This window comes from Tinamus guttatus, unplaced genomic scaffold (assembly GCF_059628265.1).
Source record: "Tinamus guttatus ecotype Peru unplaced genomic scaffold, ASM5962826v1 Tinamus_guttatus_pri_ptg000749l, whole genome shotgun sequence".
Lineage (NCBI taxonomy): Eukaryota > Metazoa > Chordata > Aves > Tinamiformes > Tinamidae > Tinamus > Tinamus guttatus.
The window spans coordinates 2,146,860-2,160,072 of NW_028289283.1; the positions used below are offsets into that span (position 1 = coordinate 2,146,860).

At 43.3% G+C, this 13,213-nt stretch overlaps 1 protein-coding gene across 1 annotated transcript in view; it reads left to right on the forward strand.

The window, feature by feature from the left end:
• The window catches only part of ETV6 (ETS variant transcription factor 6), a 131,657-nt gene that overhangs the window by 39,401 nt on the left and 79,043 nt on the right, over window positions 1-13,213 (forward strand). Inside the window, exon 2 of the mRNA XM_010214945.2 lies at window positions 3,579-3,708. Coding sequence (XP_010213247.1) covers window positions 3,579-3,708 — 130 coding nt within the window. The remainder of the gene's footprint in view (window positions 1-3,578; window positions 3,709-13,213) is intronic.

Below are 13,213 nucleotides of genomic sequence, written 5' to 3' on the forward strand. Positions count from 1 at the left end.
GTTGTTTGGGGCTGCGCACTTGGTCATTTGCAGGATGAAGTGCTTCTAGAAAGCCCTGGCAGGCGGCGAATCTGGAACACAGCAACGCCAAGCTCTGTTCTAGCACTCGTCACCAGCAATCTCAGAGGAGTGCACCAAATATGTATTGACTTAGTCTCGTTTACCAGTAAGCTGAGCTGCAGCAAGCCTGTAAGGTTGCTCAAGCGCAGCCACTGGCTGGTAGCAGAACGGGATTGAACACTGTATATCCTGCCTCCCAATCTGTTGCTTGAACAACTCTAGCATTGAACCGTCCTTTCTTGGCCTTAATGCAAGGGGAAATATTAAACGGACTGGTTACAAAACTCTTTCAGAAACATCCCTAGTGGCAGAGAATTTGATTGTGTAACCCTAAAAGCACAAGATACCACCCATATTTTTGTCTGAAAGGTGCCTTAGAGGATTAAAACGCATTCCCAGAAATTCTGTTCTCAGTGCTGTAAACACAGTAGCCACCTCCTGAAAGTGCGGCTCTGAAGAGCCTCAAAAAGATCAGAGACGTGAATGTGACCTTGTACGTTGGCATCTTGATATAGGCAGGGCTTTGTGCGTGGTGGAAGCATGGAGCTCCACTTGGCTGCACAACTGAGATGGTGTTTGAAGCTCTGCTTCCAGCTCTCATTTTCCACAAGTCCAGGGCCTTGACCTCCCCCCATGACTTTAGTCCTCACCTTTTGGAAGTCTGGCCAGGACAGTGATGAGTCCTGCCCATGCAGGATGCATTTAAGTCTGTTGCCCTGGAGAGGCACATGCTGTCCTTTTTCAAGGTAGCTTAGGTCTGACATTGCTTAGCTCATTTGAGCTTTGCTCTTTCTGTAACTCAAGTTGCCTGTGTGTCTAATAAATAATTTTTTTTAAAAAAGAAGAAAAACAAATTTACCTAATATCTGCAAATTGTTTTGATATTTGGGTTAAAAGTACCGAAAAATGCAGAATTAGCATGAGAGGATATTTCAAAGGCTCAAATAAGAGCCAGGCATCAAACCCCACTCTGTGCCTTGTAAAATGTGTTCTGCAGATGCTACTCATTCACTTCTTATTGCAGACACCATGTGGAAAAACAGCTAGGACAAAATGAGCAAGTCTGCGTTTTCACAACTTCTTTTCATTTACTACTGTTCTGGTCTTGCGAGTACTAGGAACCAATGACCCAGATATTTTTATTTATGAGAAGAAATCTCAGTGAAACTGCCTTGGTGTAAATCAGGTTACTGCGTACCTTTAGGAGGTCAATCTCCAGTGAGAGAAAGGCAGCAGGTACTTGCAGCATCGTAGCTGGGTTTGGTTCTGCATGCTGAGGGAAGTGCCTTGGCTTCTGACTTGGGTTTCATATGCTGCTTGCACTTTCCTCCAGCTGCTGGCCAGGGAGTTTGAAACCACCTCGTGCTTGTCCTTGCAGTGGTGATTCAGTATTTCTGTTGGCATGAAATGGAGCCTGAAGTTGGACTGCACTTTGCGCTCTTGCAGGGAAGAACAGCTTCAGGTCTTCCATCTGTCCTCGAGCGCCTGTTTGCAGCGGCAGCGGCAGGCATCTGTATGGCTACGTTTCAGAAGTGTTCCTCTTTTTATAAATACCTCATTCAATAAACAAAATGTGTGTCTGCAGTGTGGTTCGATTATCTGAATTGTGGATTGCAGCAGAAAGCATTAGGAAGTGCCTGGTCTTGTGCTAGCCAGCATTACAGGCAGCAGTGATGCAAAGGTGCAGATTGCCCATCAAACTGTTGAATTTGCTTCGAGCAAAGAGAGGTGGACCACACTGGAACGTGAAGCACAGAGTCAGCCATTTCAGGTCAGGCAATGAATTGCATGAATTGAAAGTGGAATGTTTTATAGCTCCGCAGGTGTGTTTTTCACCATATCTCAATGATCATCCATTCTTTTTAATTAGAAAAGCTAAATTCATATTACCTAATGGATTACTGTTACCTGGACAATGATGAGTGGAAGCTGAGTGGACACAAAAATATGTTGAAGGACATTTTAGGAGGTTAAAAAGAGAAAGTAGCGAAAACTTTCTGCTGAAAAAATACTGAATTTTGAGAGCCACAGAGAGTGTACTCTCAGAAGAACATCATGGGCACCCTGAACAGTTCTAAAATGCACCATTTATTCATCACCTGCCTTCAGTCCTCTCTCCTGCGCCTGTCAGCAGAGAGGAGGGAGAACATCATACTCTAGGTGAGCTCCTGAGCGATTTAGTGTGCATCGAGAGTTTTTGGCTTTACTGTATCTAATTGTTGTTTACTCGTACTGTACATCTCCTTCCTTGTGCCGGTGGTTGGGTGTTAATGTTATATTCTGCAAGAACTTCTATCGGCGTCAACCTGATTCCTTGTCACACTGCTGTAATAGCACTGGTTGTAACAGAAGTAATTACCTGTTCTTACTCAAAACAAAAGTTGGTCTTTTCCACTTGCCAGAGATCAGGGTGATCATGGGAAACTGTACCTATGCTTTCCCACAAAAAGCACTGGAGTGAAAGTGCTCCTTCTGGTTATGTCCAGACTGGCTGCGTTGCCATCAGTAAATGTCAGCAGCACAGCTTTAGGAATAGCATGCCTTGCCTTCCTGCAAGCATATGATAATGATGTTTTTATGCTCCTGCAAAATTGTGGCTATGTTTATTTACAAAGGGTATAATCTGTGTTGTGATTAGAGTACATGCTTAGAGTGTGGAAGAATTTTTCTGCTGGATCAGATGAAATTTAAATCTTAAAATTCTTGGCAGACACTTTCAGAAGTAAAAAAACAAATGGCGACAATTATGAAACTAATGCAACATTTACAAATTGCCCTTCAACTCTGACTGTCCTTGCTTAGCTCCTTTCTATGTGCCGACTCACTAGGTTGCAAGTTTAACTACTTCAAAGAAACTGTTAATAACTCATTTAGGCAAGAAGAAAAGTACTGCATTACACAATGGTAAACCAAGTAGGTTTTAGTGATAGGGTATCATTTTCTTTAGTGAAGTCAGAACTAACTTCTTAAAGTCTGAAAAATACTCTAAAGCTGCAAAGTGTAAAATACTTAATAATCGTGCTCAAATCACTGCGGTTTTGTTCGTACTTGGTGTCATGTTTGCAGGGCTCTGCATAATAAGCCTTGCACGCTCAGACTACATGATTGCGCTCAGATTTTCGCCGACACAAAACCCCCCAGAGTCTCCCCCCTTGCATGTCACTTCCCTTTCCTCCCTCGGCTAATTTCTGAGAATACCCTGGGCCTTTTGAAAATTAAAATCACTGCCCGGAAAGCTCTCTAGTCCCCGGCCGCTGCTCCGGGCTTGGAGCGCGCAGCGACGCGAGCGCGGGCCGGGCTGAGCGCACGGCTGCACGGCGCCGCGCGCTGCGGCAGCCCGGGCAGTGCGGTGCGCGGCCAGCGCTGCTCGCCCCCGCCGCGAATGCTCACTTCCTTCCTTCCACCCACTTCCCCCTCCCCGGCTGCGTTTCACACCTCTGCTCCAAAGTTCACCTTGTCCTCTTTCTCTTTCTCTCTCTCTTCCCCCTCCTCGCCCCCCTCCCCTTCTCTTTTAACAGCAGGAAAGAATTTCGTACACACCTCCAGCGAGCCCGGTACCAAATTACACTTCCTCGTCACCACTACATGTCCCAGTGCCTCGAGCGATCAGGATGGAGGAAGACGCGATCCGCCTGCCGGCGCACCTGCGTGAGTGTCCGCGAGGAGGCTGCGGCACGGCCGCCAGCCGGGAGGCCGCGGGGCGGCGGGAGGGCACCGCTTTGGCACGGAGCAGCCCCTGGGCTTTAGCCATTCCTCTTTTTGATTTTCCGAGCTTTTTTTTTTTTAAAAAAAAAAAAGGAAATTACTCAGAAGTACAGCACAAACTTTCCCTACCTCCTGGCTCTGTGGCTTTGGCTTATTTTCCCGCGATGGGCAGAAACACAGGGGTTTCGTTCTGACAGGAAGCACGATGGGCCTCATCCGTGCCACAGGAATCGCTCGGCGTGGGGCCATGGCACAAGGGCCAACTTTCTCTGACTGTGGCAAGGGGTTGTACTGCGGGTATTTTTCAGGTTATGGGCCTTGGTATTAAATCTTCCTGGTGCCCAGGGTCTTTGCTATGGAGCCTGTATGCTAACAGAGGCGTATGGAGCCTGTATGCTAACAGAGGCGTATGGAGAGGCAAAGGAGGAAGAAGTTGCTCAGCCACACACAAAAGGATGCTGCAAAGGAGGAAGGGTGCTTCGCTGACATTGGAACTAAAACTGGAGCTGAGGGCAAGGCGAGAGCCAGGCGCTTCCTTGCTGGGATGATTTAGTGCTCCAGTGAGGAATAGCAAAGGCCAAGGGCTGTTGGTCAGTGAGAGGTCAACTAGTGTGGCAGAATGAGGATAAGGAAGAGCAGAATTTTCCCTTTTAGAAAGGAAGTGGTTCTGGTGTAAACCAGAATTTTAAGTGAGCTTTCATCAGGTGTCACATTCCTGTGCAACTTGTCATACAAATGTAGCCAGGGGCAAATGTAGTTCTGCCTGGTGCCATCTGACAAAGAGGTAGGTCTGTGAATTCAGAAAAGCAGTGATCTGCGAGGCAGTCGTTCTCTCAAAAAATGACCACATTTTATCATCAGGTGTTCTCATTCCTGTCCTCAGCCGTCCTCCAGGCATACTCCTCTTTCTGGATGCAGACTGTTCTCCAGCCTTGTTGCAATGCTATGTTCCCTCCCTTGCTGGCTGGTGACTGAAACTGCCCCAAGGTCACTCTCTGCCCGCAGGGCAGTCTGTGCAGTCCTGTTCTTGCCTGCTGAAGCCTCTCGCTCTCTTCTGCCTGTGCTGCCGCATAGTCCAGGCTGCACCTTTGATGTGTTTTCTGATGCGAACGGTAATCATTACCCACTGGGTCTGCCACTGTCTTGCTCTCCTGGAGCTCCCACAAGCTACTTGCTGGTGCTCATGGCTACTGGCCGGACTAGTGATTACTTGCTGCCATGGTGCTTTTTCATGCTTCCCTCAAAACTCAGACCCACAATCCAACACACAAGCAATTTCTCTCTCTTCTGTGGGTTTCAACCTCAGAGACTCCCCCCACCATCACTTTAGTCAGTACAGAAGACATTTATCGTTCCTGTTACTTCTGCTGTGGGAACTACTGTCTGTCTTCTCTATGTCTTAAGATCATTGCTGGTTTTCCATTTACTTGCTGCCTTCACAGCTGGATCTAACAGATGCATTAGACTGGATGGCGGAGACCCTTGGAAAGGGAACAGGTACCATGTTACACTACCAGCTTCTCTCCCACCAGCTAGCCAGCATACTAGACAAAGGATAAAGCTCATAGGGTTTCCTTCCAGTGAAAACATTTTATGCAATGGTTTATAGATGTGATTCAAACTTTTGCCCTGACTTTTTTGACTGGCACTTAAGATTTGCAAGAAGGCTTCCCTCCCAGTAATATTTCCACACCAGTCTGACTTCTCATAGTGTAAAAACACAGAAGATTAATCATTATATATCTGTGGAATATTTTTCCATGGTCAGTGTCTCGGTTTGTAAACAGCATGGAGCATGTTCACATAGACTTAGTAGTTCTAGTTCACGGTAGGGGAGTATTTGTAGCTCAGTATATAACAATTAGTCACCCAAGTGTTGTCTCACTTAGAATCACTTTTTAGAGTATATAGATTTGCAGCTAGGGCAGATCATTATGGATATCTAAAAACATCTCTGATATAGCTTAACTTACAGAACTTCTTCAGTAACTTCTGTGTTTAAGCCTGTAAAGTTCCTGAGCTACAACATGTTATGCAGAAAGAGTCCTGCTCTTTATATGAAGACTTCAGCGATGGGGAATGTATAAGGTAGCTAGATAGGTTCCTTTAATGCTTAATTATCCTCCATATTTGCCCCCCCCCGCCTTTTTTTTTTTTTTTTTTTTTAAGTGCCCTATTTATAGTTTGAATTAGTCAAGCTTCAGTTTCCAACTATTAGATCTCATTATCACCTTTCCTGCTAAATATTGTCAGAAGACTACTGTTGATAAAAGGCGCTTTTGGATAAAGTCATTTAACCTTTTCTTGTCTAAGCTGTGTAGGCAGAGCTGCTTCTGCCTGTTAGTCTTTCTGTACAACTGTACAGCTTCCAGATTTCAAATTCTGTTTGTGTCACCTACTGTGAACTGTTCCCACTTCATATGTCTTAAAGTGAGGACAACAGGACTGGAGATAGTATTCCAGGAATGGTCTTCCTATTATCAAGTACAGAAATAAATATACACCTTTTGATCTCCTGTCATAAGGTTCAAGAGGTATGAATGTGGGATTCTGCAATTTCTGCATGGACTCTCCTCCCCTTCCAACCCCCCCTTCTTTCTTCTTCCTTTTTTTCTTTTTTTTTTTTTTTTTTTTCCCAAAGATGTGTGTCTCAAAAACAGCTTCAGACCTAAATCTGAATGCCCTGAAAGCCAGGCAAAGCAGCTAAATCATAGCTCAGGCTATGCAACTATGCACGAATTTTGGGGCTGTAAATCCCCAAACCTGAGGGTTTTTAAATCTGAATTTTTGTTTGATTCTGGCCTTAGTTTGTTTTCTTGAGTAGGGGAAGCGTAATAACCACCCTTAATCCTCACTCACTACAGTGCAACAAGAAGATGTGGTAAGTTTTGGCAGTCACACACAGCGCTGATGGCCAAGCAGGCCTCCAGTCAGTCTCTATTTCCATGACATTCTGAGGACATTTACCAAAACAAAAGTAGAATTCAGCCCTGAACCTTACTTTTCATTTCTGCTGACTCGCAAGTTCCAGAGCTTGCTATAGGCACATGTAACTGAAAGCAGTGGTTGGCCAAGCCTTCTGGTGGCAAAGACAGAGGAAGAAGGTAGAACAAGAAACACATGTCCCTGATGAACGTGAGTGGATTCTGCATTCAGACAGTATTTTTTGTCTTCCTATTAGAAATGTCACTGTTTCTCATGTTTTAAGGTGATAACAGTCAATAGTATCAGGACATATATAGTATAGTATAGAGTATAGTAGACAATTTCCTTTCCTCTAGTAAATCATTCCTAACTGTTTGATGAGCAAATGGGTCTCTGCTATGCCAAACTGATTTGATCCAGAGACTGGTAAAATTAGAAATGCGAAGATTAAGATAGTGAGATGCAGATACCTCTTTACTACAGGCATACAGCACACTCCTCCTTCTCTGTGGTCAGTATAGAGAGAACTTCCTGTTCCTGGTAGTGATGTGAAGACACTTTTGCCCTTTACACATTTTCTTGTTTTAATTGACTACTTTGATCCCAGCTGGCCCTACTCCTGTAGTACACAATTACGATGTAATCAGTCGTAACTTTAAAGATCTGGGATAGTGAGGGTCATTTTCTGATAATGCACACCTTTCTCTGATACTGTATTTCTCTGTAAGGGACTTTTGCCCTGTACTTATAAACATGCTCATCCACTGCTTCCCTAGTAACTAAATATTGGGGTGCTGTAAATAAATTATCAGCTGGCGAGCATGTTTTCCCCTGTTTTAGGTATGTAGGCCGAAAGCACAGTGATTTCAAGTTTGCTCCTTGTCCCTGGTGTGTACCTTGGGGTAGCCCTGCAGCATGTCTGATCTCTGCTGTGCTAACATCAGGTAGGGCCTTCAGGAAGTTGAGGTGGTGGCAAAGGTTCAGGAGAAGCAAGTTCAGCTCTCACACAAGGCTCTGCTCTTGATGTCCTCTGTGACCTTGGATATTTTGTCTTGGTTTCTCTGCTGTGAAATCAAAATAACAGAGGTGAAACGATTCTTAAATGTTATGAAGATAAGTTAAGTGACTACCCAAATATTGTGATAATTACGAATGCTGAAATAGTTGAAAGCCCTAAAACTATTTGTATGTATGAGGAAACTTACTCCATATTACTGCAGGGAGAAAGCACTCTCTTTTTCATTTCAACCTTTTTATGTGGCTGATACCATGTCATTGGTTACTCATTTGGTGCTTTGGCCAATAACTTGTGGTAAAAAAAATTCTTGGAACTGTATGGAGGGGGCAACATTTAAGGAGGATGATTATGAGAACCTTCCTGTGCTGTTAATATGCACTGAATCGGAGGGAAAAGATACACAAGATGAAAATAAGATATTTTGCTCCCTCCCCTACGACAGCAACTGTAATTATGTGATAAAGTCTCCATAATTTCCTTTCTGCCTGTTTGAACATAGAGGTTTGTCAGCGAGAGATACAGAAATGTTGGTTCTGAGAAAAGGCTTGTTGCATGCTCTGGTGCATGGCTAACCTGTGTAGCGGTGTTCTGCCTTACATGTTTCTGTTACTTTGTGCAGCCTGATTTTTATCTCCAAGGTATCCTTTCCATGGGACTATGTGTGTCTTGTGCAGGGAGAGGGACACTTATTTCACAGGCAAAGATTTCGCAGCTTCTACTGATAAAACTGAACAAGAGTTCATTTCTTCCTCTTACCTAATTTATCTATCTTTAATGTTGGTGTCCTTTATATAACTGCAGCCCATTGCTGTAACAAGGCAAATTTTATGTATCTTTTTGTACACATCAACCAATTACTCTGGGCAACAACTAACTTTTCCTGCTGTTGCTTTTCTCTGAATTCCCAATAGCCTGCACTGGTGTTTGGAATAAAATGACATAGTTTAGATGCTGATGTAGCTGCATCACCTGAATTTTTTGACTGCAGTCGTGCTTTGTTTTTTTTTTGTTTGTTTTGTTTTTTCGTAGTGGTGGTGAAGAAAGGTAAGGACTGTAAACTGTTTGAGTACTTTCAGCTTCTTGTTATTTCAAATATAAGCTTAGGCTCTGTTCTTTGGTTTCTAGTCCAGGATACTTTCCAGGCTGCAACTGATTTTGATGAACTTCAGAGCATCCAGACCTGCTTGCACACAATTGGTCTGATCACTTTATCTCAATGTCTCTGGGTCCCCTGTAAGAACGGTCTGTTCCACTGCCACCGTTAGGAGGCCAGAAGGGAATTTTATTTTAATTTTCTACAATATTATTATTAAAGAAAGGTTTTCACTTTTAGCTGGTGTTTTGTAGGCCATTTGTGCTTGCCTGTCTGTTTATATCTGCATTTGATATTTTGACTCAGTGGAGACCAGTATAGTGGTTCTGTACTGATTCTACATCTTTATGAGCTTAGCTGTTACTGCCCTCTGGAAAGAAGCCCTCCATGAAACCCTTAGATTTGCACAGAGGCAGTATGGTAGCGCAAGATGTTGAGGGGCTGCTCAACTGGGCAGGTTCCTTACAGTTTTCAAGGTGCTTTTTGCTTCTGGTCATGCATTGTTTCTTATATGCATCATTTTGGTTTTAAGGGCAACTGCTTTCTTTCTTTTTTCTTTTTCTTTTCTTTTTTTTTTAAAGGAATGCAGGAAACAATTAAGAGAAGGAGGAGGAGAAAGCAACAGTGTCATGGTTGCCAAGGATCTTTTTTTTTTTTTTTTTTTTTTTTACTGTATGCTGTCTATTAATTATGCTGCTCCTTTTATTAATCCTTTGGTACCTGTTAATTATTCTACAATTTTGGCTAGCAGCTGGAAAAGCCACTTCCAAGCACTAAGCATATTGTTATTTAGTTACTAGAATATTCAATGCATTCAACTGCAAGTATGTAGTAAGAAGGGAAAAAAAAAGCCCTTCACCCTAAGCCGCATTTAGAGCAGTGAGCAGTAAAAATATTTGCTTTGGAAGGATCTTTGTGGAACAAAACTGACTGACGCACATACAGGGAAAATAAAATAAAAGCTGCATAAGACAAAAGGAGTGTGAGAGATGGCCAGAATGTTAAATTATTGACCGAACTAATCTTAGTCCCACTGAAATGAGTGATTAAATTCCCACTGATTTTTAGCAGGATCTGCACTGACCTCTTTCTCAAATGATTCTCTTCTTCTAGACCCTTCTTTGCTCTTCTCTGGCAGTATGAACTCTTCAGCCTTATTCCTCCCTCTTATTGTCCTTCATATACTTATCATTTCTTCTAATCTCCTTTTTACCTTACACTTCATTTTCTCTTTGGAAAGCTAATTCTTTTCTGAGCAAGCCCTATCCAGTGAAAAGAGGAGAGAAAAAAAAATAGAGGAATGGTGGTGTTTGCTGTTGCCCAGTTATACTACTCAGCTCTTTACTCTGTGTGTTGAATCTTCTTCCACCACGGACTTTTCTGGCACATTTAGACTGTGAGATATTGAGAGTATGGCCAGTTTGTTCACCCTGTATAGGGGTGCCTACCATAGCATAGCATATTTCTTTTGTGGGCTGTAGGCACAATTTGCAATTCATAATAATTCATTGACAAGCTGGTTGTACTGCAAAATCCTAGCTATCCATGCTGTCACCCTCGGTGATTTTTTTTGGTCACTGCAAGTGCCTGGGCCTGGCTCCTTTAGGATTATGCTAATGGATTACGTCTAGTTGTTAGGTTAAGGACATGGGAGACACTGGTTATCTCTACCAGCCTCCCACCTGTTTCTGGCCCTTTCCAAAGGCAGCCTGGAGTGTTCATCTGAGCTTAGTGTATCTGCAGATGTTAGCAATTTGTATAGGTGATAGGGGTGTCTCGAATTCCTTGCCTTATGGCCGGTTGTATGGATGCCGCGATTCTCCTTGAAATAACTTCATGTGGAACGTGTTGGCTTGGGTAGAGTAGAACATCTGATCCAGTTGGGAAAAGCTGTGATCTTTAAATGGAAATGCTTTACGTTTTTCTGCTCATGATCTCTGCCCATCACTTAGCTCCTTCTTACGAGGTCTGACACAGGGCCCATTTAGTTCTCTTACTCCTGACGTAAACAGTTGGTGACTTAAATCCTATTTTTTTGTAGGCCCTTGCTGCTCTCTGGTCACTGTGGCAGAGGCATCCGTACTGAATGTGAAAAATCTATCGCAAATATTGGTGTTGTGAACTGGTTTGTGCTCCTTGAGAGAGTGTTTTTAAGAACAGTACTTTTTTTTATTTTCCACGTACTCGATTGTTATCCAGACCTAGTTAATGCTGTGGTTTCCTGGACTGACAATGAGATCCTTCCCGTCCCAGTGGGAGCTTGCAAAGCAGCACCACGGTGGCCAAAAGAGAGACCTGTGTCCCAGGGCCCAGAGTAGTTGCAGCACAGCGGTCTCATTGGTACTAAGCCATCTCCTAACGCTCCTGAGAGCTTTGTACAGGCTTTTCTGTCTTCCAAACATATGCACCTCAGCCCAGAGGGGAAAGGGAGCCACTTTAATGTGGGATTCAAGCCCATCCCTAGTGGAATTCCCCTGAAAAGTGTATGGAAGAATAAGAAGTTAAAATGGCAGGACATTTATGGCAGGGCTGGGTTTGAAGCATTTTTAGTTTTGTCTTGAAGGGACAAGATGGGCGAACCTAAAATTATCTTGCTTTTCTCTTTGTATTCCCAAATCTATCTCTTTGATTTTTTTTTTACAGTTGTGTTTTATGTTAAAAAGGCTTCCACTTTTTTTTTTTTTTAAATCACTGTAAAGAGCCCAAGATTAATTAAAAAAAAATACAATTAAAGCAAATACAGAAGAGAAACTGTGTGTAAGCCATGACTAAGGAACTCAACAAAAACAAAGCATTGTGTGGTGAATGCCTTGCAGCAAAACACGAAAGTGTTGCAGAAAACGCTGTGGAAACAACATATCCTGCCTGCTCTGTCCGCTCCTGTAATACAAACCAGATCTCAGCCGCTGAATGTATGAAGGGGATGTCACTGCCCGGCACTTGGAGCTACCACATAATGTGAGAATAAACTTATTGCCATTTCAGGGTGCTGGGGATTAATGCAGTGGGCACAAAGGTGTACACAGAGAAAGCAAGTATTATGTCAGTTTTGAGAGGCTGAGTTTCCCTTTTGCTGTACTTCTGTGTCATCTCTCTCTGTGCTAGTACCCTTTTTGATATTTAACATGTAACATGACAGAATCTCCATTAAGCAGAGAAGTTTTTACACACATTTTACAACTCCCCATTTTGGAGTGGAAGGACTAAGTGGTTTGTGAGTTAATTGAGGAAGATTTTGGTGTTACAGATTCATCCAGTTTTGAAGGCCCAGGTCAACACCTTAGCTAAGAGCCTCCTCAGATCATTTTCCAGAGATATTTGTGGGAGTGAAAACACTCTCTGATTTGGGTGCTTGTGCAACATTATTCTTTTCTGGACTGAAGAGGTTTGAATGGGTCAAGGCAGTGGCGGCAGGTGCATTGTGCAGTCAGCACATTTCTCTCTAGGTATGGAATAGAAAAAGAGAATATCTGAATTGCTGCTTGGCATTTCTGCCCATAAACAGGTCTTTACATCTCTGGTTAAGGTAGTTTGGCTTCTACACCTAGTTAAGGAGAAAGCTGTCTGTGCTTATAGCAGGCTGACGTGACCCGCTCCTCATGTAAACTTTGCTTTGTACAGGACTAGTACATTGCTATTAATGTAGCAGCAACCTGCATTTAAGAACTTAAGAGTTACTCATACATTTACTAGAAATACAGCTTGTGGTGTTGCAAGTTAATAAACAGCCACCATTGATTAACTTTTGGGAGTCACAGCATTAGGACACTCGCTCAGCACCAAATCTCTACTTAGGAGGCTTTGCACACAAAAAGGGCACCCTGGGAATAGCTGCAAGCATTCTGCCTCATTTACTGTGGGTGCCTGCCTGGTTTTGATCTCTGCATACTTGTGTACCCCACTGAAAAAAAATATCCATTGGCAGCAGGGTCAGGGTAGCTCTATGACAATTACAAGGGATGAGAAAATGAAGATGCTAAATTAAGCTGTGACAAGCTAAAATGAAAATAGCATCTCCAATGATTAACCATCCTATCCTTCCTGCCTTTAGAGTGGGATGTGCTGCAGTCAGGGGACATGTAGGATGAAGGACTCCTGCGGCAAAATCCTCAGAATTACCTGGTGTTGGCTTGCAGGCAGTGTCAGTCTTCCCATCTGAGGATTTACTGAGCAGCTCCTTGTAACTGCAGAATCCCTATCCAAGTCTCATAACTTGTAGTCTCATTACTTGTCATGCCATATGGCACATGCTAGAAAAAAATAAACCTGTCTCCTCTAGGAAAACAATATTGTACCCATTTTCTGTATGGCCTTCGTCGTGGTATGCAGAAAGGATGAAACCCCAGCGTGAGGTTTCTGTCTTCTGCCTAAAGGAAAAACAGTGGTTGCACTGGCCTTTGGAATATGCCTCC